The following is a 26359-nucleotide window of genomic DNA, read 5'->3' as shown; positions in this document are numbered from 1 at the left end:
GGCAATCTTTTTTTCCCCTGTGATGACCAAACCAGCTCACTTTACTGTTTTAGAGTAATGCAATTCAAAGTGGTATGATGATAGACTGGGAACAGTGCAAATTCTTCCCCTGACCCTGTTCCTAAATTGGTTTGTAATACCCTGACTGGATGTACAAGTGGTGCTAGGAAAAATGCATCAGAAATTATATGGAGCACGTGAAGGAGTGTGCACTGCAGAAAAACTCAACTCCTTTCTATTGAACTGAAGGGTGTTTCTAAGTGTGGGCAGTGCAGGAGAGCTGAGTCAGCAAGACCTTGATCTGCAGCATTATTGAGGATACAGTAACTTCATTTGGAGTTGTGGGTGTTTAATAGCCTTGAAAATAGGACTGCAAGAGATGCTACTTAAGGTGTGAAGCATTTCTGTCTGCTGAAAGAAAACCTGAAGAAATTACACTGTTTGTGTCTAGGGATAAAGAGGAAAAATTGCCCTCTTTCTTCTTCAGAAGTCTGTTTTTCATCAGTGTATCAAAATATTCACTCTGACACAAATGAGCAGAACGAGACTGCCTGTAAGAGGGATAGTAGGGTGGTTTGGTAATGTTGGATATAATAGTGTGGGTCACTGCGTGTAAGAGTGGTTGGATACTGAATCAAGTAATTGAACCCTAAGGAGATGCACACTTTCCTCTGCTGATCGTGAACAGTTGATCAAACCCTCCTCAACAAAGGGCTGCAATAGCTAATATGAAGCAGCCTGAGGTGCTGTCTAATTATTTTAAAAAGTAGGTAGGTTGTAGCCACTCTCATCTTTAGTAACAAGACAGATGTTAATCATGGATGTTCACATGGGCTGTTCCAGCTTAAGCTGGATTGCTGAATGCATCCAAGGGTTATACTTTTCTCCTTTGCTGCTCTTACGGGGGTTTTTTTGATAGTAGGTGGGATACTATCTGTACAGGAGCATTTTGCAGCCCCTGTGTAACCCCCTAGGCTGTACTTTTGTTAGGGCAATATCCTGTTTCTAGCCATTTGAGATTCCCTGGAGTGTGAAAACACAATGAGACTTTGTGTGCTTCAGCATAACCTACTCAAGATACAGGACCTTGTTGTAACAGGTTTTATCAGGATGATAGCAGGTATTCATTGGCAAGATCTGAACAGCCAGCAGTGCCAGAGAGCACTGGGACAGTGCTGTTGTGGTGAAGGCTGCCTGTGCTACAGATAAACTGTGTAATTAACTGGAAGCATGTGTTGGGCTTCTACGTTTAGCCCGTACCCTGGTCTAAACTATAACAGTTGCTCTATCACCTAACAACCCCTCACCAGCCAGGGAGGGGAACTAGAAAAAGGAGAGCAGACCCATGGGTTAAAGTGAAAACAGATTTAATGAAAATGCCACCAATACCAACAAAGGTGTTTCTTATATATATATAACACCAACAAAGTTATACTCAGCCCAATGAATATGCAGCAGTCATAATCAACAGGAGAGCAGTCCTCAGTAGCAGGGAGAAGCCAAAGGAGGAACCCTCCAGGAGCTCCCCTTCCTCTGCAAACCCTCCCCCTTTATAATGACCATGACCCTGTGGGATGGGCTTGACCCTGTGGGATGGGCTTACCCCTGTAGCTAACTCAGGTCAGCTGCCCTGGCTGACTCTAAACTGCTACAGCCTGCCCAGCATGGCTGGGCTATGATTCTGTCCCAGCTAAATCATGACAACAGCAGTTTCCTTTCAGGCATTTTTCTGAAAGAAACATAACACCTTGGTGCACTTGTTAGTGGTTGTCAGCCAGTTCTTAATGTGGGTAAATTAATGTTGAGAACTAGTTATATCTGGAAGAGGATTTTTGCCTTAGTGACCAGTTCCTGGAAGCTTTTATGTTTATTTCTGTCTTTTGTTTGTTTGTTTGTTTCAATTTTTTTTTTGCAGAGAGAGTGAGATTATCCGCAATCCAATAAATGAACCATAAGCAACATTATTTCCTCCACTCTTTGGTAGGAAGTCGGCAGCTGAGGCATTATGAACCAGAACTGTGGAGGTATTTAAGTCTACCCAGTTTGTTCAAATGCTTTCTTAGCCTCTTCACTCAGTTAAGAGCCTTTGTAACTTGTGTGAAGGAGCCCCATGGCTGGGATTGCTATGGGCCTGACTGGTTGAGAGGCATTCGTTTAAGCTATTTAGGGTGGAGATAAATGACAGGAGAAATGATTTAGGTTTTATGTACATCCTTAGGTTTGGAGGTACAGAGTGAAACCAGGTGGGATTTCTGAGCAGATGGGAGCAAGTGGAGCTCCAAGTTACTCAGTGCCACACAGTACACAAGGAACCATCTGAAGTGAGATCTTGCTCCGGAGAGCTGTGAGAGGCCCCTCTTTGGTGCGACAGCCTGTTCTCATGTCAGTGTAATGCACTGTACTGCCTCTGCTATGGTCTCAATTTATAGCACTACTGGGCTATATGAACATGTCCCATGTTCTTCAAATCATATCTGTAAGTTTTGCACCATCCCTAGGTCTGAAAAATTTCAGTGACTTTGTTACCTTGCATTTCTTCTGTGAGGCCATAGGGGACAGCTTTGGTTGCTGCTCAGGACAGGTGCCCTATTCCTCTCGAGGCTTGAATAGCACTAAGCAACTTTACACTCACTAAGTAATAATACTCAGCTTTACCCATCACTAGCTTTTACTAATCAAATATGAAAAAGAATACACAAAACTAAACAGAGGCAAATTAAAATCTGTAGCTGTCCAACAGAATGAAGAAACAGCTCTGCTGCTTTCTACTTCCACAATAAAAAGTTTACAGTAAGAGCAAGTGAAAAATCAGTCTGAAAGTGGACTAAGGGCCAAAGCCTCAGATGACTTTCTGAGGTATGTTCCCTGTAAACTAAAGGGGACTCAGACCCTAACTAAATGTCTTACACTGTTATTTATTACATTCATAGAATCATTTTGGTTGAAAAAGACCTTTAAGATCATCAAGTCCAACCATTATCCTAACACTGCCAAGCCCACCACTAAACCATGTCCCTAAGCACCACATCTAGACATCTTTTGAACACCTCCAGGATCTTGACTGCACCACCTCCCTGGGCAGCCTGTTCCAATGCCTAACCACTCTTTCAGTAAAGAAGTTTTTCCTAAGATCTGATCTAAATCTCCCCTGGTGAAACTTGAGGCCAGTAACAGTGCTGTTTCAGTAGGCATACATGAAGAACACTCCTCAAAATTTCAGAAAATACACAGCTCAATTTAGTTTTACTGCATGTCCCATCATTCTTGTGCTGTTGGAAGCAGCAAACAATCATTCCATCTTTACATCCCTTGAACCCGTGGTTTAATAAGGCTGCCTCCGGTCTTCTCACCAGCTACCTCTTCTGAGCCAGCACTCTCCTTCATTTCATCCCTACTGTGTTCAAGCTTCACCTTTCATTTGATCATCCTTCAGACCCTTTTGAGCTTATCTGTATCCTCTGAGCTGGAATGACCCAAGCTTTGCTCCCTATTCAATAAGTCTGAGTACAGTGGCTTTCAAGTAGTGTGACATGTCCTCTTTTGTTTCCTATTCGGTTTTTAGTGTTTTGCTGGGATTTGTCAGTATGACCCTTGCTGACAAGTGAACTGATGATTGCAAGACCTGCCCAGGTCTCTTTCCTGAGAAAGAGATAATTTCAGATTCAGAGCCTATCGCTGTAGATACATACTTAAGGTAATTTTGTGTCCATACACATTATTTTACACTTATCAGTGCAAATAATTTGTCATCTGCTCACTTAATATTATGTGTATATTTTCACTTAATATTATGTGTTGGCAACGTGGACAGTGGGATTGAGTGCACCCTCAGCAAGTTTGCTGATGACACCAAGCTGTGTGGTGTGGTCAACACACTGGAGGGAAGGGAGGCCATCCAGGGGGACCTTGACAGGCTGGAGAGGTGGGCCCAGGCCAACCTCATGAAGTTCAGCAAGGCCAAGTGCAAGGTCCTGCATATGGATCAGGGCAACTCCAAGCACAGATACAGGCTGGGCGATGAGTGGATTGAGAGCAGCCCTGGGGAGAAGGACTTGGGGGTGCTGGTAGATGAAGGACGGAATATGAGCCAGCAATGTGTGCTCACAGCCCAGAAAGCCAACTGCATCCTGGGCTGCATCAAAAGCAGAGTGGCCAGCAGGTGATTGTCCCCCTCTGCTCTAGTGAGACCCCACCTGCAGTACTATGTCCAGCTCTGGAGCCTCCAGGATAAGAAAGACATGGACCTGTTGGAGCAGGTCCAGAGGAGGGCCATGAAGATGCTCAGAGGGCTGGAGCACCTCCCCTGTGAGGACAGGCTGCAAGAGTTGGGGTTGTTCATCCTGGAGAAGAGAAGGCTCTGGGGAGACCTTATAGCAGCCTTCCAGTACTTAAAGGGGGCTGTCCTGGGTTGTCTGGGATAGAATCATAGGCCAGCCATTGTAGGCAGGCTCAAGCCAGCCAGGGCAGCTGACCTGAGTTAGCTACAGGTGTAGCCCATCCCATAATGTCATGGTCATTACAAGGGGGGAAGGCTTGCTGAGGAAGAGGAGCTCCTGTGGGGTTTCTGCTGGTGTCTTTTTTTGCTCCTCCTCTGGTGTCTTCCTGCTCCTGAGAACTGCTTTGCTGTTGATTGTGATGACTGGGTATTCATTTGGCTAAGTATAACTCTTGTGTATCTCTGTTGGTATTGGTGTGTTCTCATTAAAATCTGTTCTCACTTCCACCCACGGCTCTGCTCTCTGTTTTCTTGGTTCTCCTCCCTGGCTGGTGAGGGGTTGTCAAGTGATAGAGTGACTGTTAAGAGTTTAGCCCTGGGTACAGGCTAAATGTTGATAGGGACCTACAGGAAAGATGGGGAGGGACTCTTTACCAGGGAGTGTAGTGATAGGATGAGGGATAAGGGTTTCAGACTGAAAGAGGGCAGATTCAGACTAGATATTAGGAAGAAATTATTTCCTGTGAGGGTGGCGAGACACTGGAACAGGTTGCCCAGAGAAGCTGTGGCTGCCACCTCCCTGGAAGTGTTCAAGGCCAGGTTGGATGGGGCTTTGAGTGACCTGGTCTAGTGGGAGGTGTCCCTGCCCACGTCAGGAGGGTTGGAGCTAGATGATCTTTAAGGCCCCTTCCAACCCAAACCATTCTATGATTCTATCAAAGATGTAAGTCTTAGCTGTCAGCTTTAGATGTGGTTATTCTGAATAATTTTGTCATGGTGTTATTCACTGCTGTCAGATGGTTTGTGACTAGATTGAGCCCCACAAGTCCCGAAGCACATCTCTGAATGGGATCCTGCTGGTTAACTTGCAACAAAAAGACATTTATTTCCTATCTCTATCCATGAAGGGAATGTCCCTTCTACCCACTGATTGTTTAGCCTTCAGGATCTACCTTTTTTGTAACCCATACACAACAGTTTTCCTTTCTAACATGTTGGAAAGCATTGTAGGGACAGATCATCTTTTTCTTTGATTAGCTTCAAAAGCTCTTTAGCTGTCAGTGCTTGGAAATGAACCATGTGATCCCTGTAAGAATCAGTTAGGTTTGGCTTTTTGTACGCACAGTGTCTTGTATTCTGTCGTGCATGTTTTTTTGCAAATAGATCATTCTTAGGCATGTAGTAACAGGCAACATCAACCGACAGTTTTTCATCCTGAAGGCAATGTGAGCAACAAGTAGATACAAATGTTTAAAACAGACATTTCTGGTAGTTTAAAATATGAATTCTGATAATTATAAAATAAGTGGCTTTTGAATTGCTCAGACTTTTTAGTCACAACCAATTCAGTGATTGTTTTTACTCATGTAGATCATAGGGGAATTCAATGGCAGATGTGAAGTTAATTTTTATTCTTGTAACATTTTAAGAACAGGATCAGACCCATAGCTCCCTTTCATTTTTACGCATTGTTCGATAAAAAGATGAATGTTTTTATGAGGGACTGTGAGCTTGTTGATTGTCCTGGTAAGCAGCAGCTGCAAAATCTGATGCAGTTTAGTGTGTGACAGAGCTGAATGTCACACATTAATTCATTTGAATAGGAGCCAAGCTAATATTCCTTATTGATCCAAAATGCCCACTAAAATGTTCATATGGAATTAGCTTGTCAGATTCATCATGGAAATTTGGGAACTTCCATTTTGGGCGCATTGAAAATGCGTTGTTCAGATGAACAAGCTATTTATACAGACATGAGGTATAATAGTGGATACTCCTTTAATCTTTTAGTAATCCAGACGTTACCATATGGATGAACTGCACAGATTGATTTGAGAAGGCCTCACTGGATAAATGAATACCTTGCTTCAGTTAATTTGCTGAGCTTTTATGGTAGTGTATCAGGGGGAAAAAAAGCTTTCTAGCACATAGTTTATTTGCAATGACATATAAAATGACACTGATGACAATCAACACAGGTTTAAGGCAGCTTGTTTGACAAAGCAGCTCATGATGGTTTGGACAGTTATCTGGAAGGCTTTCTTTCAGTACTTCATTGTTTGTAGCCAACGCATGGCCTTTCCAATGTGGAACCACCTTTGCACGTACATATCAGAGAATCATACAGTTTCCTCTGTTTTGCTTTCAGTGATGTACCTGCATTCATTTTGCTTAATGCTGTAATGGGTTATTTAGTTTTGTTATCAACCTCTGCTTTCTCAGTCTTCTGTCCTGTGAGGAACTGCCATATTCCTCCTCTGTAGTTTTCATTCCCCAGGGCATATACAAAGGCATCCACCGTTGGCACAGTCTTGGCAATAACAGCAGGAATCTGTCATAAGACACAATATTTATTAATATGAAAATGCACTGAGAAGCCAATGGGCTAATTTCAGCCTCGACTTAGTTTTCCTTTACCAAACAAATGCCTGTCTCCATTGGCAGTATCTTGCTACCCCTGGACATATGAGAGGCAAAAGCAATTTGGTCAGTTGGAGGCCCTTGCTCAGGAAATTATAGTCATCAGGAGAAAGCATTGCCTGAAACTGAGTTATTTCAGTTGAGGGTGAATACAAACACTTAGGAGGAATGAAGGTGTGCTGTGGACACCTTCTGATGGATAAGTGGGCTGATATTGCTAACACATTTTATGTGGGATGCTGAATACCTAAGTACAGTAATGTATTTGGTGACCTGGAACTGGACTGATTTTTGGGGACTGAATGAGAGTTGAGAGGTTTGATGTGATATTACTGAGTCCCAGAGGCAGTCTGAGCAAATAGAGCCAAGACTCAGAAAAAAAGGGAAAAAAGGAGGCAGCATAACCTTAAGTGTGATCAATTGCAGTTTCCCTGAGGAGAGAGAGGTATTAGAAAAATGAATGAGACAAACAATTTCTTCAAAATTGAATATTTTGAGCTGGTACTTGATTCTGGGAAGGATACAAAAAGCTCTTACAAACTGTGAAGCAGTATATGCTACAGACCCCTAACTGACTGCTGAAGAAAAAAACCCCGTGACTTCCTAAATTGTTGCTTGATCAAAGCAGTAATATAATGCCTGTTATCACTGGGCTTAGCTGTTTTGCCTTAAAAGTGGTAGATGAACAGAAATGCTTTGAGGAAACAATCTACTTGTTATACATGTTATAGCAGGTAAAACCAATTGTGAGTAAATTGGCATTGTTCCACAGGAATGGAGAGAGGAGAGTAAGGAGAATGTAATTGTTTGAATTCCCTCGGGTACCATAGACGTACCATGCGGTATTTTGGTGAAATGAACATCACATTTTCAACTGCTGCGTAGAAGCATAAAAGGCAATAGGGACCCCAGCAAATGACCAGCGTCTTCAATGGTAAACCAGTGTTAAACTGAAAAACAAGAGCGATAAATTCCTTTGTGTTTCACAATTGCATGCTGCAACAAGCAGATGGGACAGATCCTGTGAGACCACGGTTTGTGTTCAGTAGCAGGAGAGGATCAGCCAACAGGATATGCTGTATCATTGTTGCTTTGCTGTCAATGTCAGAGGTGTGCAAGCACAGCTCCTGCTGCATCAAGGGCTGCCTGTGCAGCAAGCCCCAAAGCCGTGTTACTGGGGGCTGGATGGAGAGTGACAGTTGCTCCTGGGCAGAGGTGAAAAAGCACCTTATGGTAGATCAGTTAAATCGGTGTGTGTGCTAGCCATAGAAGCTGTGGCCAGTAACTGCTGCTGGGGAAGGGAGGCAACGTATAAATTTAAAAACAGATAAAAAGGAGTGACATATTGCTAACTTCTTAAAGGGTCTTGTAGACAAATAAACTGTGTGAAGCCGTAGTAGTATGACAGTGCAACAGATGGATGCAGTGGCATCTGTGTTGTGGTAGCAGGATTCTTCTGCCCTTCATACTATGGCCTTATCCATGGTGTTCATGGCCATCTGTTCCCAAGTACTTATAAATAATTTAATGAATAGGGAAGCAATAATTTCATCCTTAAATTTTCTACGTCATAACTAGTCTGCACAGCTACAGTATATCATAAGAAAGAAATCACACACTATTGCATAAACTCACTGAAAAAAAGGTAATAGACTTATAGTAATGAACACAGAGGTTTGTTCAAGAAATATGTAGGGGGCACATGTATTTATTCCAGCCAGCTACAAGCCAGTCTGCCTGGCTGTCTCTTTGCTGGTATAATATCCCTCCTGAGAACTGACCGTCTTTACTGAGTGCAGGGGTCGGGCTGTGCCTGCCAGCCACGCGTAGTGCCCCAGACTATATAGCCTGCACCTAAGGAAACAACTCATATAATCACCACATTACATTCCCATAAACCTGCCATGCCAGAGCGATTTCTTTGTTTCCAGCTCATAAAGATTTCTGAATTTCCTCAGCCAAGTGTAAAGATGATGTGTATAAGAAGGCCTTTCTCCCCCCTGCCCCCCCAGGGTGTCTGCATGTTTCCTTGCAGTGCTGGAGTTCTGGCTGACTTCCCCAGTGATAAGCAAGAGCCTGTAGCAAACCAGGAAATAATGATCCTTCCTGAGCAAAGTTTCTCTGGATAAATATTGATATGCTATTAACAAACATTCTGTGTGCTGTATGTTTGTTTTGTGACTAGAGTTGGACTGGTGTTGATGGAGGGGAATCCTCAGGGTTGTTAGTCTGACCCCCGCTTTGACAGGGAACTGTTTGCAGCACTAGGTCCAGGCAGATGTGGCTGTCTGGTCAAATCTTGAAATCTCTTAAGGATGGGGTTTCCATGAACTTTCTGGGTGTCCCCATCATGTGTTGCACTACCCTCCTACTCAAGTAACACTGGGGAGTTAGCACAGATGGAATGGAGCCAAAGCCTCTGTGAAAGAAATTGGCTTTTTGAAGACTTTGTCTCTGTTGGATGCAGCCCTATTTTGGCAAGGCAGTTACAGGGACAGAGGAAGATTTCTTACCTTATAGTGTCCACTTTTCTTGAACTTCTGGTGTATGGACTGATAGGCTGTCAGCATGATGAAGCCCGGGATCATGAAATTGAAAATGGACAGAGCAAAAAGGAATGTGATATAGTTTCTGGAAAGGGAGGAGGTGAAAAAAAGAAGTTGTTAATTCCTCTCTAGGGTATCTCTGTAAACTTGCTGTAAATACTTACTAACTTGTATTTTTGAAATTGCCAAAACTAGTTTTGTCAACATGCTTTAGGTGCAGCATTTGCTGAAGGCCGATTAAGTTGTGCCACGCTGTTGTGTGTGGGATTAATAGTATTGTAGAAAACCACAGCAGGTGTTTGGTTTCTGAACCCAAGCACCCCTACTCAGACATCTATGCTGGACTGTGTAAAACCAAATCCATTCTGAAAGGGTTTCAAGTCCTAAACCCAGAAAAGATGCAGCTTATAGGTGGACAATGGAGCAGGAGAAACCTGAGCACTAGCTTCTCCCATGGAGGAAGCTGACTTTAGCTGTTCCTGCATGCTGCTGTGTGAGTCAAGGCAGCCTGGGTTGTGCCTGCCTTGCCCCTGCCACTGGGGAGGGAGATCTGCCCCAGCAACAATACGGGGGACAGCTGGGGGTTTTGGTGTGCTACCGGAGCTGCCCCAAGGGATGGCAGCCTCCACCCTCCCTCCCATGGGAGCTGGCCCTGGCCCTCACCTGTCCCCTTTGCTGTAGTCCAGGGTGCAGCAGGTTCGAAGGGGTTCGTAGTCATATTCCCCCCACCCCAGCAAGGGCATCACGGACCAAAAGGCAGCAAACAGCCATGCAAACACCATCATGGAGATGGCTGTGCTCCACTGCAGCTTGCTCCCTGTGGGAAGAGAAAAGGGGGTCTCCATGCCCGGAACGAAACCACTGGGCAAAGCTGTCTGGCTCTATGGGGGAAGAGCCAAGTGCTCTGGCCCCTGGGCCTCAGGCAGAAACAAGCAGTTGTCTGTATTTTGTAGCCTGAAGCTGACCTGAGTCTGGAGGAATCAACCTTGTGTAAAACATGAAGGAAGCTTTTAGACTTTAGGAAACAGCAAGTTGTATGTCCCTTTTTTGTGTGTGCTTACTTAGACAAATTCTGTGTTGCTGCTCAGCTTTGTACCACACTGGAGACACAGCTGCTGTTACAAACATTATATTCTTGTGTTTTGGGAACATGTTTAAAGGCTCATATGAGGCAGAGAGTAGAAGGAACAGGGTGATGCGATAAATAGTGTTTGGAGAACTAAAGCCCCACTGCAGGGTGTGGGTCAGATCAGAAATACAACTCTGCACATGCTCCCCACCCCCTGCCTACCTCCTGCCTGCCCTGCCAGGAGCGCAGGGCACGTGTAGGTATTAAATATACCCTGTTCTAAAATTGCTGCTCATCAATATATGTATACAACCTGACAACAGATCTTGTTCTAAAAACACTGCTGGTCAAATTATTTTGCCCTTAAGATCATTGCTTAGTCTAGAACAGGAAATGTGAAGCTCAGCATTAGTCATTTTTTACAAATCTTGTAATAAAAATGATCACTTGTGCCTATCTCATCCAGTTCCATAGAATACTGTAGGAATAGGTCAATGAGTGAAATGAAAGACTGGAAACTTCAGAAGGCACAGGAAGTATTTGCTCATAGAGAAGGCAGTCAGGGTTCCCCACTGCTGCAGGACATTGTGTTAGCCTCTCTGCGTGTGTGTAAAAAGGCCTGGATAATTTCGTTATCTAGGCTAACGTCTGTAATCATGCCTGTGCTGAATAGCCCATGATGCTAGCTGCACCCACAGGGAGCACGTTGACTTTTCGCACTACTCCTTTCAAATCAAATCTCCCATTAGGGAGAAGTAATGATGTAAGTTCACTTTTTGGGAAGCAATATTTTCACCTGCCCTTAACAGCAGCATCATGACAGCAGGACAGGAAGATTCAGGCTAATACTGACCTTTCTTAGAATGGTGAAGGATTTGAGCTGAGATGCATGAGGTGCATGAAGTAAGGCCCTGCCATGGGATCAGATGTGAGTGGAGAGCATGTGGGGGCTGCACAGGCTGGAGGTCCCCATAAGGCAGCAGCTCCCGGAAGGACCGCAAACTCTATTGTAGCTGTTTTGTGTTGTACTGTCCTTATATTTTAAAGAAGGATGATGAAGTAGGTGTGTTAGTGAAATTGCCCTTTTTACAGGAATGCTGACTCTACTGCTGTCCTTCTTGTCTTCCAGAGTTTCATCAGGGAAAAAAATTAGAATTTGAATTGCATTAAAAATCATCTTGGAAAAATCGTTTGGTGCAGGTGTTAAAAAATTAGTTATGAGAAAAGACAGGTGTACACATTGCAATTTAAATACCAAGGAAAAAGGAAAGAAAAACATTTCTATTAAATACTCTGTGCTTTAATACGGTAGTTACCAAAAATCTACTGATTTTTTAGTACCTTAAACCATTATTTTTTAATAATTACTAATGAAGAATGATTAATAGTGACTAATATCTGTCTTTTGTATGGTTCCTACATAGAAGCTATACTTTGGCTGCAAAGACTCAAGTATTGCTTTGTAGTCCTGACATAATATGACTCTAGAATGATATAGATGAAAATAAAGGAATCATTTCTGATTTAGGTGACTTGAAATAAGGGTCAAACTTTCTAGTGACTTGTAATTGTTCTTAATCTCCCAGTTCAAAGGAGTAATATAGCCTAAATTGTGTCTTCGAGAACTACATCCTACTTAGGTATAAGATCAAACAAGCATGTTAGAGCTGTTACTCATCCAAGGTTTCCATTTCCATTTCTGTTCTACATAGTGGTTCTTGTGGCTTGGTTTTACATAACCTTAACTTGAAATTCAGTTGGGACAAAGCTTATTACATAAGCTGATAGGTTTTTATTTTGTGTTTTACATATTCTAGCAACATTTTGAAGGCATTCTCAAAAGCAGCTGCACTGAAACCTGGCTCTGAATTGTGTTTCTTTTAAACCAAGCTCATGCCAAAAGTAGCTTTACTGCTTTGGGAATACAGTTTTGCAAGTGGTAAGCCCTCCTGCTATTTCGAAAAAAAAAAAAAAAAAAAAAAAAAGTTTTGTTTTTTTTTCTCAGCGTTCCTATAAAATAGTTAATACAAATTATTTTTCATTGTATCTTGTGGCACAAACTTGGCTCTTTTTCCACCCCATCCTTTTCACTTCATGGACTACTGCAATATCATGAAGGTCTCAAAACATGATGGGGCCTGAGGCACTCTAGTGCCACTGGGTCCTAGCCACATGCAGGCACTTTATGGATCTTTGCATGTAAGGAAAAGATCCTTGCATTGACAAAATTTGCCCTTGACTGCTACAACAGTGTCAGTGGCATGCTGAAGGGAGCCTGTGGGTGCCTGTGCTGAGAGAGGGCGGCTGATCCAGCTGCCTGCATGTGTGTGTGGGGGGTTTGGCAGAAATCTCACCTTCCCTGCTGTTGCCTTGCACAGAACAGCAGGAGAAGCTTTTGCTCCACTGGCTCCCACCACCTCTGGGATCTTTCACGGTGCCCAGTCTCTTGGTGCCGCGCCTTTCCTCTGTCCCCATGTGCTACCAGCTGGAGTATGTGCAGGCAACAAGAAAGTTGTGAGCCTTCCTGCTGAAATGGCTTTCAGGTATTTTCCATCAAGAGTGGCTTTAATGAAGACCTCTATGTTTATTTTTTTAACAGGAAAAACACAGCCCATAGTACGCTCTAGGGGAAATCTCCCTTTTGGCTTCAGCTCCCCCTGGCATGCCTGGCAGCGCGGGGCACAGTAAGATGACACTTCTCAATTTCCATCAGTTTTCTTTTTTTCCTTTATTTTCCTAATTTTTTTGCTTTAACATGCCTCTTCTATGAAAAACTATAGGAAAGTTTATTTTAGTTACTTTTCCATAGGTGTTAGGAAACACCATTTTCTTATTAGATGTAGAATAAAAGGTCCATGCAATAATGGAGTCTGGCACCAGGAACATCTCAACAGCCTGCATTTGGAAAGCTCATCTCTGGGGCTGAATTCATTGTTCTCTCTCCTCACACTTAAGGAGTCCTATTTTGGACACTAGAAAAGGAAAGAATCAGAACTAACAAAATTAAATTTTTCCTTCCGGATTTGGCCTTTTGCAAAATGAGATTAACAGTGGAATAGTCCTGGTGAAATCAGCTGCCTGTTGACCCTTCAGAAAACATTTAATGCTATATCAGAAGTAGCTAAAAATGTATGCATGTAAAATTAAACAGATTTTATATTATTTTAGTTCTGCCCAGAAAAAATACTTTCAGTACAAGAAGAGTGAAACAATCGTACCCAATTCATGTGGCAAAAATGTCCTCCTCTGAGAGGACAAACAGCAAGAGAACAAGTTGAGAGCAGTTCAGTTGTTTTTCTGCGGAGCAGGACATTGCTTTACCTTAAATGCCTTTTTTGGCCTGATAAAATTTATTGTAATAGCCATGTAGGTCCTAAATCAGTTAAATGTGTATGTATGGAGTTCAACATATGCTTAAGGATATAATTCCTAATTAGGGCCCAGTGCTGGCAATTTGGTCCTATTAAGTCTAATGACTCTTGTACTCTGGCTTTCTCTCCTTGAAAAGCAAGAGGGAAGCTTCTCTTTTCCATACAGTGAAATATTAATACAGGGGACTTTAAATGGCTTCTGTAATTGCTTTGGAATAGAAAGAGGTCACTCTTATAAACAGAACCCCCCCCATCATTTAAAGATTACTAAAATTGTGATGCCAAAAGCTTAAATTTTAGGATGTGCTAGAAAGAGCATGGAACCTTAATCTTTTTGATTATGCTGGCCATTTTTTAGTGACATAATCATAAACTATTTCTCCATCTTTAGTCTGTGGGGACATTTATGGATATAGACTTTTTGAAGATTTCTAAACTGGTCAAACTAGCTGATTTTCACAGAAAGAGCAAAAAATACATCTCTGATACGGTGACTACCTTTCGACTAGATTTCAGGCTGGTGTTCAAAAGGAATTTCTCAAACAAAAGGTCAACAGGATTTTCTAGGATGGAGGGAGAAGAAGTTCCTTTTCCTCATTCTTGCAAATGGTTCTTATAATAGCTGATATATTCCAGAATAATATGGCTTGTACCAGACTTCATGGCATGTATCACTTAAAATTGGCAAAATTTCTAAAAGATAAAAATATCTGAAAGTCTTATAAGGGGAAATATATATCAGTCATAAGTAAAATTAGTGTTCGTACCTGCTTCATCTGCAGTGTGAAAGCACTAGTCACTGGTGCTCACAATTATTCATTTTTTGTAGGAATAAGAAGCTGCACTGTATAATAGCTTCTTTTGTGCATACCATTAGAAAAAGCTCTTTGAAATAACCTAATAAAGGGATTTTTTTACTCCATTAATTTTTTGTTGTGGTTCTCCATGATCATAAAGCTGTCTTGGCGATTACCTCCTGCTTCAGTAAAAATGCAAGATCTGTATAAACACTGGCATTTTGTGAGGGAAAACTGATGCAGGTGCAAGACTAGATGAAGGAAGTGTGACAGGGTGGCTGCAGTTAAGTGTGACAGGAGGTAAGGACTTGCTCCTGATTTGACAGAGCTGACAGCTGCGATTGGAGCAAATGGTAGTTTGCTAATCTTTGAATACTAATATAAGAACGTAGATTTCCTCGAATGTAAGGATTAGATAAAACTTACTGCAATTCTGCTTCTTGAAGTTCAATGCTGCTGCAAAATCCCTGCTGATTTTGTCTTTTCTATTGTGATATTGAGAACAAGTACTGACATAAATCACTTCAAATTTTCCATTTCCTGCTAATACTTAAATGCAAGTGTAAAATCTAGATTTTTTTCTTTCCTTTTAAAGCTGTAAATGTATGCCATGGATATGAAAGGAAAAAAACTGACCAGGATGCTTCTCCTCTCCACAAACTAATGATGGCAGCGTGCTACCCTCTCACCAAAATGAACCGTGTGTTAGATCAAAATGCCTTTAGCAAAGATGTCTCCATGGTAGGTAGCTTCCTGCTTTCAGGTTGCTGACCCCCTGGGCTGTCCACGAGCTGCCCTCTGCCTGCCTGATCCCAGCTCCAGTGAGACCTCCCAGGCTGCTGCTTCCTTCCTCCCTTGCTATGTTAAGAACATACTTCAGGACATTTTCCTCATTTGAATGGCCAGTGAGGGAGAACTAACAATGTCTACCTTGATATAAAATGTCATCTTCTGTCCTGAATGCCTGGCTACTGATAGACAGCTTCCTCAGAGTTTGCCCTTTCCTCCTTCACTGTCAGGCACTAACATAAAACTGCTTCTGTTTTCTCCTTTTCCCCCTAATGATCAAATTTTGAAATACAATAATCTGTTTTCCCATCTTGCTGGTGATTGACATTCAAACCCTTCGAACTCCCCTGCCTTTTCTCCTGTTATTGCATAATTTAGTCTACAGATTTCGGTGGTTCTCTCCTCCTTGCTGTGAATGTAGTGCTTTGTAACCACGTTTAGGGGATGAAAAGTTGCCCAGCATGATTGCCTGGGAGAAAGAAAGCAAGAGGGGGCAGAGTAAAATGTCTCGAAACTCTAGCTTCTCTGTCATGTGTGGTGGTCGTATTATTTTCTTCCATATGCAAATCAATATCAACCTGTTTTCTGATGACTGACATGCCTCGTTATCAATAAACTTTAAAGGCTAGCAGTTTGTTACTGAGGGTTGTATTGACTCCTAAATTGAAAAACTTGGTTAATTTTCAGGATGTTGATGAACATATTTGTGTCATTAGCATTCAGAATGGCTGAAAAGTCCCATTTTTTTCTCATCATTACAGTAACCTCTCACATTCTCATCAGCTTTCTTCCTTGGAAATATGGACAGTGGATAATCAAGTGTCAAGCTGAGGAATGCCACAACAAAGGTTTTCTCAGGAAACAGTTAGGACATAACAAAAACATTGAGGATGATGTAATTAAGTTTGGAAGGGGACCAGTTCCTGGGGAATGAAGATAAAAAGTTGATAGCTTTGTTTTTTAGGCAAAGTTATTTTATGCCTACTGTACAGACATACAACTCACACCAGTGTCAACAGGAGTTTAATGTATGGATTGAGAATGCAGTATAGCCTGTAGGCTTGATATATCAGATCTATGCAATATGACCCAATCTTCCTCACAATCAGCATGTGGAGGAAGAAACTAGAAGTGGCTGAGCATGAGGTTTTAAAACCTTCAGGGTTTTGGTTTTTGTTTTGTTGTTCAAAATGTTCAGTAATAACAGCAATGTTTGGCCATCAGTAAGTAACAATTTGAGCAAAGTAAAGAAGCTTGTGCCCTTAGGGTCGCTCTGCCTGTGCTCTTAATGTAGTATGCTCTTGACTGGAGGAGTGCATGACACAAAAGCATTAAAGTCAATGTTGCAGAGAGTAAAATTCTTTCCAAAGACATGCTTATTTTCAGCCTCTCTCTCTTGTAAAATACAGATGCTACTCTTCTAGCTCCATTTCAGTGTCCCAAGGGTGTTAGTATGGATTTAGCTTACAGCCTGCATTATTTGGGGCCTTTGTCTGGACATGAAAAAAAAACGTTTCCTTGCCTGAGCTGAATTCTTGACAAAAGTTACAGGAACAAAAAATTGGCAACCTTTCCACCCTCAACGGGATAATCAGATTGTACATGTTCGCTGTGTGCTCTGGGTGTGTTTTACCACTTGCTGCTTTAATCATATAGAAGCTGTGCCTGAAAGGCTCTGTGGATGGTAATGGCAAAGGGGATTGAAGTGCTGCAGCTCAGCAGTTTCTTCCACAGACAACTTTTACACTTTCATTTAGGAAATACTTTGTGAAGTGGTCTGAGCAACCTGTGCTTTAGCACAAGAAAAGGAGGACTGCATTTTTTTAATCAACATTGCCAAAGGGACACAATTTTTTGGTGAAGTGTTGTCACGTGGGGTCTCTGGACTCCTCACTCCTTTGGAAAGAGCCTGGCTTTAGCAGGAAACATGAAAGCTGCAGATCTGCATGGGAGGCCCTCATCCATTTCTCTGAGGTGGCAGAGCTCCCACATGGCAGCCAAAATGGCCAAATAGTGCAGATTAGAACATTCCTAGCATTATGGAGTGCTAGGATGTCCTTTCAGAATAAGTTTGAATTTCATGTCATATCTCTTTCCCTTTTCCTAATGAGGGCCATGAGATTGTACATCGTGTGTTTGTCACTCAGTTCTCTCCTAGTAACATTTGAAAACATGGGCTACTTAGAAGTAAACTGGAGAGGGAGGTGGGGACTGACAGGTACTAAGTTGCTGCATTTACTGTGAAAGTTGGTGTCTGGGGAGAGGTGAGACCCTGTAACAGCACCCATAGAGCAGGCAGCACAAGTCCATCTTAATAGAGAAAAGTGAACATCATCCCTGTGGACCGTATTCACAAGAAAGCAGGTTTTGCCAGTTGCAGTGCTGAAAAAGCTGATAGTTTGGTTTACAGCAGATGATAATGCCCCTTGCTGTGCTTCCTGACTTCTGTGCTAAAAGAATACAGTTATTCCCCTGTTCTCCCCATCTGCAGTGGTGGCTGGAGCACAGCTGAAGTCCCAGCACAAAATCCTATCAGTCTCCACAGGTGCCAAATCCAACTCAGAACCCTAATCCACCAGAAATTTCCACTCATGTTATATGAATGCACAAATCCAGTACCACCAAAGTTTGGGAGGATGTTCTGTGACAAAAGACAGAGCATATTTGTCTCCATAAATCCATGTATTGACAATCCTGTCAATTTCTAATTTCTCACCTAAATCAAAAATACGCTTTCGTAAGTCCACAAAAAAAGGCAAATTTATTTTCCTGGGTTGATCCTCTCTAATATTAGATTTCCATTAAATCCAGCTAAGGTAGCAGAACTAGTTACAAATTAAGTTGCAAGAAAAAACAAAAAATGGCCTTCACCAAGAGAAGAAAAATACCATATTCCTCCTCTTATCAGTACTTAAAAATAGCTTTGCCACTTTTATTGAATCTTGCAGATAATTTGTTCCTTGCTTGGGAGCAAATGTACTGAGTTCTAGTCTTCCTAAGGGGGCCTGGAACGTAGCACAAACCCCACAAATAGCTCTTGTACCCCAAAGTGCCTGTGTGTCACACAAAGGCACTGCATTGCTGAGCTCTGCCTGCCTGATCGTACCTCTGCAGAAGTGCTTTGCCGTGGGCTCTGTTCCAGCTACTGTTTCTGCAGAGGCAGCTCTCTAGCTACACCGTATTTATCTGTAATTAGTAAACTCTGCATGGGCATGAAGATCTGTTGGGTGCATGGCAGGGTGTTGGATGGAAGCCCAAAGTGCATAGATTTTTCTTCAGCATGAGGAGTTGGATTTTGTTGGGGACACAGAAGATTACTTATGGAGAAAGTGAAAGCATGGCAAGAGGGTTGCAACTTGGATGTGATCTGGAAGAGGAAATATCTCCTGAAGGTGATTGGTTAGTGCCCTCTGTATGGGAAGAGGTCCTTTGGAGAGTTTGTTTATATTTGCTCTATCTCTAGTGTGCAAGATAAATAAACTTATGTATAAGATACGCAGATAGTAAATATGTGCTTGCTTTGATAAGCAAGCTGCCTTATAGCAGGATCTGGGTAAGGTTGCTAGGTAAATTGTAGCCCTTACTTGTACAGTAGTGATGATACCGGTCCCAGGCGACTGCAGCACTGGAGCTTATGCTGGCTAGTGCTGTCAAGAAGCCCTGGAATCCATGAATTTGACAGCCATCAGAGCCGTAGGGCCAATATCTGTCATCAAACAAGGAATATGTTAGGAAAACGATAGAAAAAGGTGAAGACATGCTTGGAAATTGCATTAACAGAGAGGGTAAAATGATAGTTTGTGTCTGTGCTTTCGAAGTCTGGAAAATATTGTGAAAGATGTTATTGTGGTTGCCTTTAGGTATTTGCCAGCATTTATCTTGCTGTGGTGTCTGACATAGTACAACAGCTATTTTTACTCTTGATATGGAGAAGAAAATATAAAGCTGCATTTATGTATTAGAAAGTAATTTTTAAAATTTGAAATCTGCATTTCATCCATTTATCCATACCTTCAAAATTTGCACCCACTGGGAGCAGTCAGTTTGTCAACATGTGAAAGTAGCAAATGAGTAATAACCTTTTGGAAAGTGAGTGTTCACCGTACAACACAGTACAAAAGGTCACAACAAATGAAAATACTACTGATAGCATGACCAAGGCCTCCAAATGTCTTTGCAGACATAGAATGAAAAGAACCATGAGGTGGTGTCATGTAACAGGCATCTGCTGACGTGTATTCCATGTCCTGGTCACACATGGCTTTTTTTCTTTGTGTGTCATCTAACCTGACTCTTATGCTCATAGAGCTAGCTATGAGGTGGAAATCTGCAGCAATCTCCTTTCTCTTGTATTTACAGAATATCGGTAGAATTCATTAGGAGACTACCCCTAGAAGTCCCTTTGAACAGGAGATAGCTAACTCCTTGGGAGGCTGGGAAAGTTCTGCTCTCATTTAAAAGAAAAGATCCTGCAAGTGTTAAAACCAAGCTCATTTTGATGTATTGACCTTAGCTTCTCAGTTCCAGTTCAGTAAAGGTATCTTTATTGACTTCAGGCTGCCTGAAACAAGAGTGACCTGTACAGAAGGTAAAATCGTGTTGAATAAGGCCTCCTTGGAGCTTATTATTGACTTGTTAATTTGCAAAAATATTTTTATATCCATTAAGAGAGATTGAAATGGTCATATTCTGGCTTGATTTTATTTCTGTTCTCTACTAAAGGTATTTCCAGGGTTTAAAAATTTGCAACTTAGGTGGAATTACTCATCAGCTGTTTTATAGGGTGGTGTGGTTTTTTTGAGTATGGTTTGCTTGTGATTTGTTTATTTTAATTATTTACTGAAATGCTTGATATTGTTTCTGTCCTCTGATTACATGATTGACATGTGTGAAAATGTGGAAGATCAAACGTGTCATAACTGATGTGAATTCCCTGCTAACAGATCTTCATTTTCATTTTTTGCAAACTTCTCAACTAAATGCTTTAATGGAAAGGTTCGCAGAAAACCAGAAAGACTTACAGATAAACTTGGGGTCAATCTAGAGGTTTAGTCAATGAAAATGTACTGCTATTTCAATATCCAGTAGCTTCTACTACTATAACCACCAGTAAAGCTGTCCAGTTAAATGTCTTCTATAATCAGTCTTATAGCCCGTCAGTGATTATACGCAGTAAAGTCTGCTTTTTTGCTTGCCTGGTAGAACTATATAGTTTAATTTTGCTGTTTCAGATTCAGAGAATGTGAAGCTTGGTTAGGTGGTATGATAGAAAGAGAGTAATTTAACTAATTTGACCTCTTAGAACTTAAGCTGTTAATTTTCATGTAGTTCTTCTGAGCATCCTGTAGGAAAGATATACCTGAGGAAGCTGGAAAAGGCTGCAATGAATGCATTGATGCAGATCCCGCAGTCGGCCAGTGCAATGCTGAGAACGAGCAGATTGCTGGGTGTTCGGAGTTCTTTGATTTTTCGGAAAGAAATAATTGTCAAGCCATTCAGACAGAAACCAAGCAGGGCTGAAATACAGAATTGTTTGGCATGATTCAACTAAAAATGGAAAATATCTACAATGATACTGCTGTTTTCTTTAATGAGAGAACAATAATTGCTGTAGAAACGCAGAGGGATTATATCTGTAGTGGTCATAGTCTGCATGCAAGTTAAAAGGCCTTTCAGGAGAGAAGTCATAGCTGACAGCTGAAGCCAATGCTTCAAACTGCATCAGGCATGTGGCCAGTGATGTGGAGCAGAAATGGTTTAATCTTATTTCTAATTATCTTTTTGTTTTATCAGAGAAACCTGATTACCAGGCTCCATCCAGGGACACGTGGGTGAGAGCAAGGGACATGCAGAGGAAGGCAGTTTCAGTGGGGTTGACAGCCAGCACATGCTGCTGGTGCACATATCTCCAGGCCTGCCTTTGGTAGAGAAATGGATTGTGTTTAATATCAATTGTAATATTCTTTTGTGTTTAAGCATAGAAGTCCCTCTGCCACGTTTCAGTCAGCCTGCCTCCCTTCGGGCTTCTGTCTGAGGTTAACCTAGACAGTGCTTGAATCACACTAGCTCAATCTTGTTACTGCCCTTCGTCAATAGACTATACATGGAAAGGAATAATCTAATTAGAAAAAGCAGTCACTGATAGATTTAAAAAAAACAAGTTAATGTTGCTCCTCAGAAAGGAGCATCCAAGCAACCCCAGCTATTTACCCATCACAGAGCAGTGCCACCCTGAAACACATTCTTCACTGATTTGAACTCAGCTTTGTCCTCTAATGTAATTTTCAAGATGTCCTGAGTTATTTTAGCTCTGATGAGGCTCTGACTTAGCATCTTGACTGTAAGTCTCAGTCAGGTGAGAGGCAGTATGTCTTTTTCTTTGTGTTCTTCTTGGAAAGAGAAATGATGAAGCACAGAAAAAATCCATATCCCCTAATTCTGTAAAGTAGTGTAGTTACTTATGCTCATTGTCTTAATTCTGCAGTTATGTAAGATGGATGATTTTGTCTAGTCAGAAATCCCGCTCCTACCTTAATTGCATTAATGGCTGATGGCATAACCATAGTAACAGCTGATGTGCGTCTTTCATTACACAACATATAACAAAATATTTCCAGAAGAAATATTTGAGGCCATTTGAGATCTGGTGTTCCTATTTCCTCCCTTCCAGTTTACCTCCCACCCACAGGATAAAACTCTCCCAAACGCAATGAAGCCTTTAGAAAAGGCAGGTTGTGACCATATTTAGTGTAGAGCTGAAGAGTTATTACTGTATCAGCTTTTTCCTATCTTTCCTGTGTTTTTGGAAACGCCAGGCTTCACCCCACTCTGCTTTCTTGAAGGCCAGCATAAGTGTACAAACAGACAACTTACTAAACTTAAAAAAAATAGCTTTGAGGTTTTGTTTTTAGAACAGCAAATGTGTCCCGTTAATAAAGTGAATGCAAAGTTTTCCTCTTCCCTAGAACTTTTTTGTGAACTGCACTTACAAGCTGCAGCAAAAAAGGAAGTCTTCATTGCCTTTCTCTCAGAGTCAGTGAGAAAGTGAATCGATCTTTAATATTTAGTTTGATCTTCTAAGTCAGATGACAAAGATAAAGTTTTATTGCCAATCTGCTGGGCACATTCTGCCTAAAACCCTATAGAAAATAGTTGTGTTTAGTAAAACCTAAATGTCTTAGACTGCATCCAGTTTTAAGTGAAGGTTACCAGCAGGTTACTTTGCTTGGAGTTCAACAACTGCAGGTCCCCAGCAGGCTGCAGCCCTTGGGCCCAGGTGGGTGGGTGGGCAGGTGAGGGCTGGCAGGGCCATGGTACTGCAACCAGCTGCTCCCCAACAGGACCCTGGCTGTTGGGTTCTGCCAGCACCCAACTGTGTCCCTGTCCTGCCACTTCTCGCCCCTCGATAATGAAGGGCAAAGTCATGCCAGGACCTGCCAGGCCCTGCAGATGACTTAATGGCCACTGGCCAGGTATAGCCCTGAACTCTGTTTAGGCGGCAGCATCTCACCCGTAGGCCAGAAGTAGAAGCTTTTTCTTCTCTCTCTGTCTTCCAAGGAAGAGTTTCTGACACAGCTCTTCCAGCTTGCCTTTGCAGGAAGATATGATGCTGATTTCCAGCTGAACTCACCTGCAAGGACAGGGTGAGCATCCTCCTTTCTTGCATGCTCCAAATTCATGGGGTGAGTTAATGAGCATTTGTCCCATTCTGATGCTGCTTACAGCTTCTCCTCAACTGTTGGGCCCCATGATCTCCGCATCTCCAGCTGAGCAGCACTATGCAGGGTTGGGGTCCCAGGCCCTGACTGGAATGTAGCTCATAAGAGATGACAGTGACTGACACCAAAATAATCCTAGCTACAAGCCTGACCTTCTCTAGCTGCCAGGTAGATATAAGTTCTCAGTTTTGTTGCAGTCTCTCAACAGTGGCACGTGCCTTAGAAAAAGCCCATATTGGCTAAATTAAATGAATATGATCTCCTACCCCAAATTTTGTTTCTTAACACTGTGAGAGCTTTTGAATCTCATGCAAGTATATTTCTGTTTATTACTTTTTCCCAGCAGCCATTAATTGCAGCACTACCAATGCAATCTGGATGTATGCTAACAGTTAACAGGCTATTTTTGTACCTTTCATCTTTGATTATAAAACAGCCATCACAGCCCACAAAACAAGCAGTCCAATTTTATTGAGAGATTGTCAGGCATTTCAGCTTCCCCCGAGGAAGAGAAAATTGCTTTTAAAAATCAACATCAAAATCTTACATCCCAAATTCTTGGTAAGAAACCTAAGTAGCAAGTAATTCCCCGCCATAAAGCAGCTATGTATACAGAGCAGATCTTCACTGCAAACAGCTTGCAGCTTACCCTGATTTGGTGACCAGAAGTATTGGTGATGTAGCCACAGTAACCACCATAGGTCTGGGTCAACATACCACAAATGCTGCTGTTTGCTTCGATTTTCCTTCCCCTCCCACCAGGAATAATAGGGGCAAAAATCTTATTGTTGCTGAGGTCCCACACCGAGCTTACCTTCTACCAGCAGGGCAGTGCCGATGGCAAACACTTCTAATTCAGTGAAGCCTTCAGGGAGAGGATATGCAGTGACCATACTTGCAATAAAAATGCCGACAGATTTAACTTCTGCCCTCTGTTATAGCTGTAGAGTTGCCTTTTCTCTGGATCCTTCTCCTTCCACTGTCCCAAGGCTTCTTAAAGGAGTAGCTCACGTGCAGACACATGCTCGTTATTATATAAAAGCTTTGGGGTTTTTATTCCCACAACTACAATCCCCGCAAGAATGTTATTAATGATGGGACTAGCATCAACCCGCACTCCCCCTTCCCCTGCAAATCGTATTTCAGACACCAGCAAAATGAAAGCATTCATTGCAATTACAACAAGTTCTTTGTAGAGACAAGATTAAGAACCCTGTCCAGTTAATTCTGCAACACTGGAAAAGAATTAAAGGTTGTGGAATGGAGGAAACATGTAATATATAATTGAGGAGTGACCTGAAAAACAAAGGCGCACTCATTGAGTTGGTAATTAGGCGAAAAGTATGAACCAAGAATTTCTGCAGCATATAGGTCTTCCCCTCAGCCCATTTCTAGAAACTGGCCAGTGTATTTTTCTCGCAATGACTATTCTGTATATTAACATATCTCCTCTTCATAGCTGAGGCTTAAACTAAGGCGCACACTGGCACAGCCTGATTAAAGGCAAACACTCACAAATTACTGATTTTAGGCCCCAGTCATACAAGGACGTATATGAGTTCCTCAGTGGTGAGTGCTCACAGGAATTACCTTACTGTCCTTTTGAATACATTTGAGGACTGGGGTCTTGGTGTAATATAGCTCTGGAGCATGTGCAATGTGCAGCTTGTCCAGCCTCCAGACCCTTACCTAACAGCTGACTTCCCACCATGAGCAAGCCACATGATGGATCCGAGATGTGCATGAACCCTTGTCATTTCTCAGCAGGGTCAATCATTTTCCTTTCAATTCTTGTACTGATTGATTAACCAACTCTTTGGGAAATTGAATGTCTGGATCCTGCAGAATGGAAGACATCTTTCAGACTCCAAGTGAAACAAATAGTACTTTTTCAGCTATACAACTATTTTTTATGTAATTTTCAATGCCTGTCCATTAGAAGTGAGCAACTTGGCCATACTTCTCAATTTTCAACCTACATTTAGAGCAGCAATAGCTATGAAAGCCACTAGATAGGGTTGTTTTCTTTTAATGGTACTTTATGTCACCCTTTTTAGTGCATTTGTTTCCTTTTCCTTCACTTCTCATTCCTTACTGCTTTTCCACAGACCTACTCATTACCCCAACAACAAGGTGCCACTAGCACCATAGTTGCTACTTGGACACATAACTTTCTTCATTCTCATGATCCTACTGCAAAAAGGGAACTGAAGCACAGGGGATATTGGCTTTCTCCAGCTCAGGCCCCACACTCTGCTGGCCTGGCTCTTGGTTGATAGAGAAGTCAGAGTGAATTTGCTCCAGATGCAGCCAGAGCTTGTTCAGTGTTCTCCTGACTACACAGTGGAGGTGCGTTCACAGTCAGGAGTCATGGTTGAAGACAGTGGTGGACTTTCTGCAGTTTTCCTGAAATTTGTGCTTACAGGCTGTGATGCCCAGGAGAACTGATTGGAGATTCAAGGCTGTTGTGAAACCATCTTGCTGTGTATTGTGATCTCTGGCATTCAATTTACAGCTGGTTTTGATGTAGGTAATTGCCTTGATGGATATACTCTTGGACTTTGAAGTAGGATTCAGGGCATGATATTTGTTAGGCTATACAGATGTTTGGTTTAAGCAGAGCAAAATTTCATTGCGCCACCTAAATCGATTATGTTTGTCTTTCACTCACCTACATGTCTTGATGACAAAGAAGGTGACAGCCCTGCCTCCTAGCAGGGCAAATGACTGATCTAAGCCTGTGTTTTAATAGTGATCCATTGTGTGTTCTTGAAAAAAATTAGTGCTAGATCTTGCAAATGTGTTGTAAATCTTTTTAGTGTGATAGTTTTGAAAATAGATAGCTCACTGTAATGCTTATCAATATAAAACTGCACAGTTCTTCTAGACTAGGGATAAAGGACACAGATATTGTGTGAACTGCTCTCAAGAGGGCTGTCAGGTGCTTCTTGATTACCTGCCACTGTACTTTGCCCTCACTCCCAAGCAAACGTCAATAGCTGCTTGCTGTTTCCAAATACAGGGGAAAGGGTCTTTCACTCAACCTGATGTTATCTTGCAACTCCACATTTTGAATTCTCACTGATCTTTCCTCTGCATCAATAAAACATCCATTTCATTTTACCCTCTCACTTAAGAATACTTCACTGGTTACTAATCTGTTTGCAAGGAACATGCAGAAAAAAAGATCTGATAGGTTCTTGCCAGTTATCC

At 42.0% G+C, this 26359-nt stretch overlaps 1 protein-coding gene across 1 annotated transcript; it reads right to left on the bottom strand.

Moving 5' to 3' along the window:
* Positions 1–6623: 6623 nt before the first annotated feature.
* On the bottom strand, positions 6624–24039 carry RGR (retinal G protein coupled receptor). The gene is made up of 7 exons (XM_086467201.1): positions 23961–24039; positions 20788–20944; positions 19013–19134; positions 10066–10219; positions 9370–9487; positions 7693–7806; positions 6624–6767 (listed from the first exon to the last, which is right to left on the bottom strand). Exons 1-7 carry the CDS (start codon positions 24037–24039, stop codon positions 6624–6626), a joined length of 888 nt encoding a protein of 295 aa, XP_086323327.1.
* Between the last annotated feature and the right edge of the window lie 2320 nt (positions 24040–26359).

Source organism: Leptosomus discolor, chromosome 6 (assembly GCF_034619465.1).
Source record: "Leptosomus discolor isolate bLepDis1 chromosome 6, bLepDis1.hap2, whole genome shotgun sequence".
NCBI classification, from domain to species: domain Eukaryota; kingdom Metazoa; phylum Chordata; class Aves; order Leptosomiformes; family Leptosomidae; genus Leptosomus; species Leptosomus discolor.
This window is presented reverse-complemented; position numbering and strand designations above follow the sequence as displayed.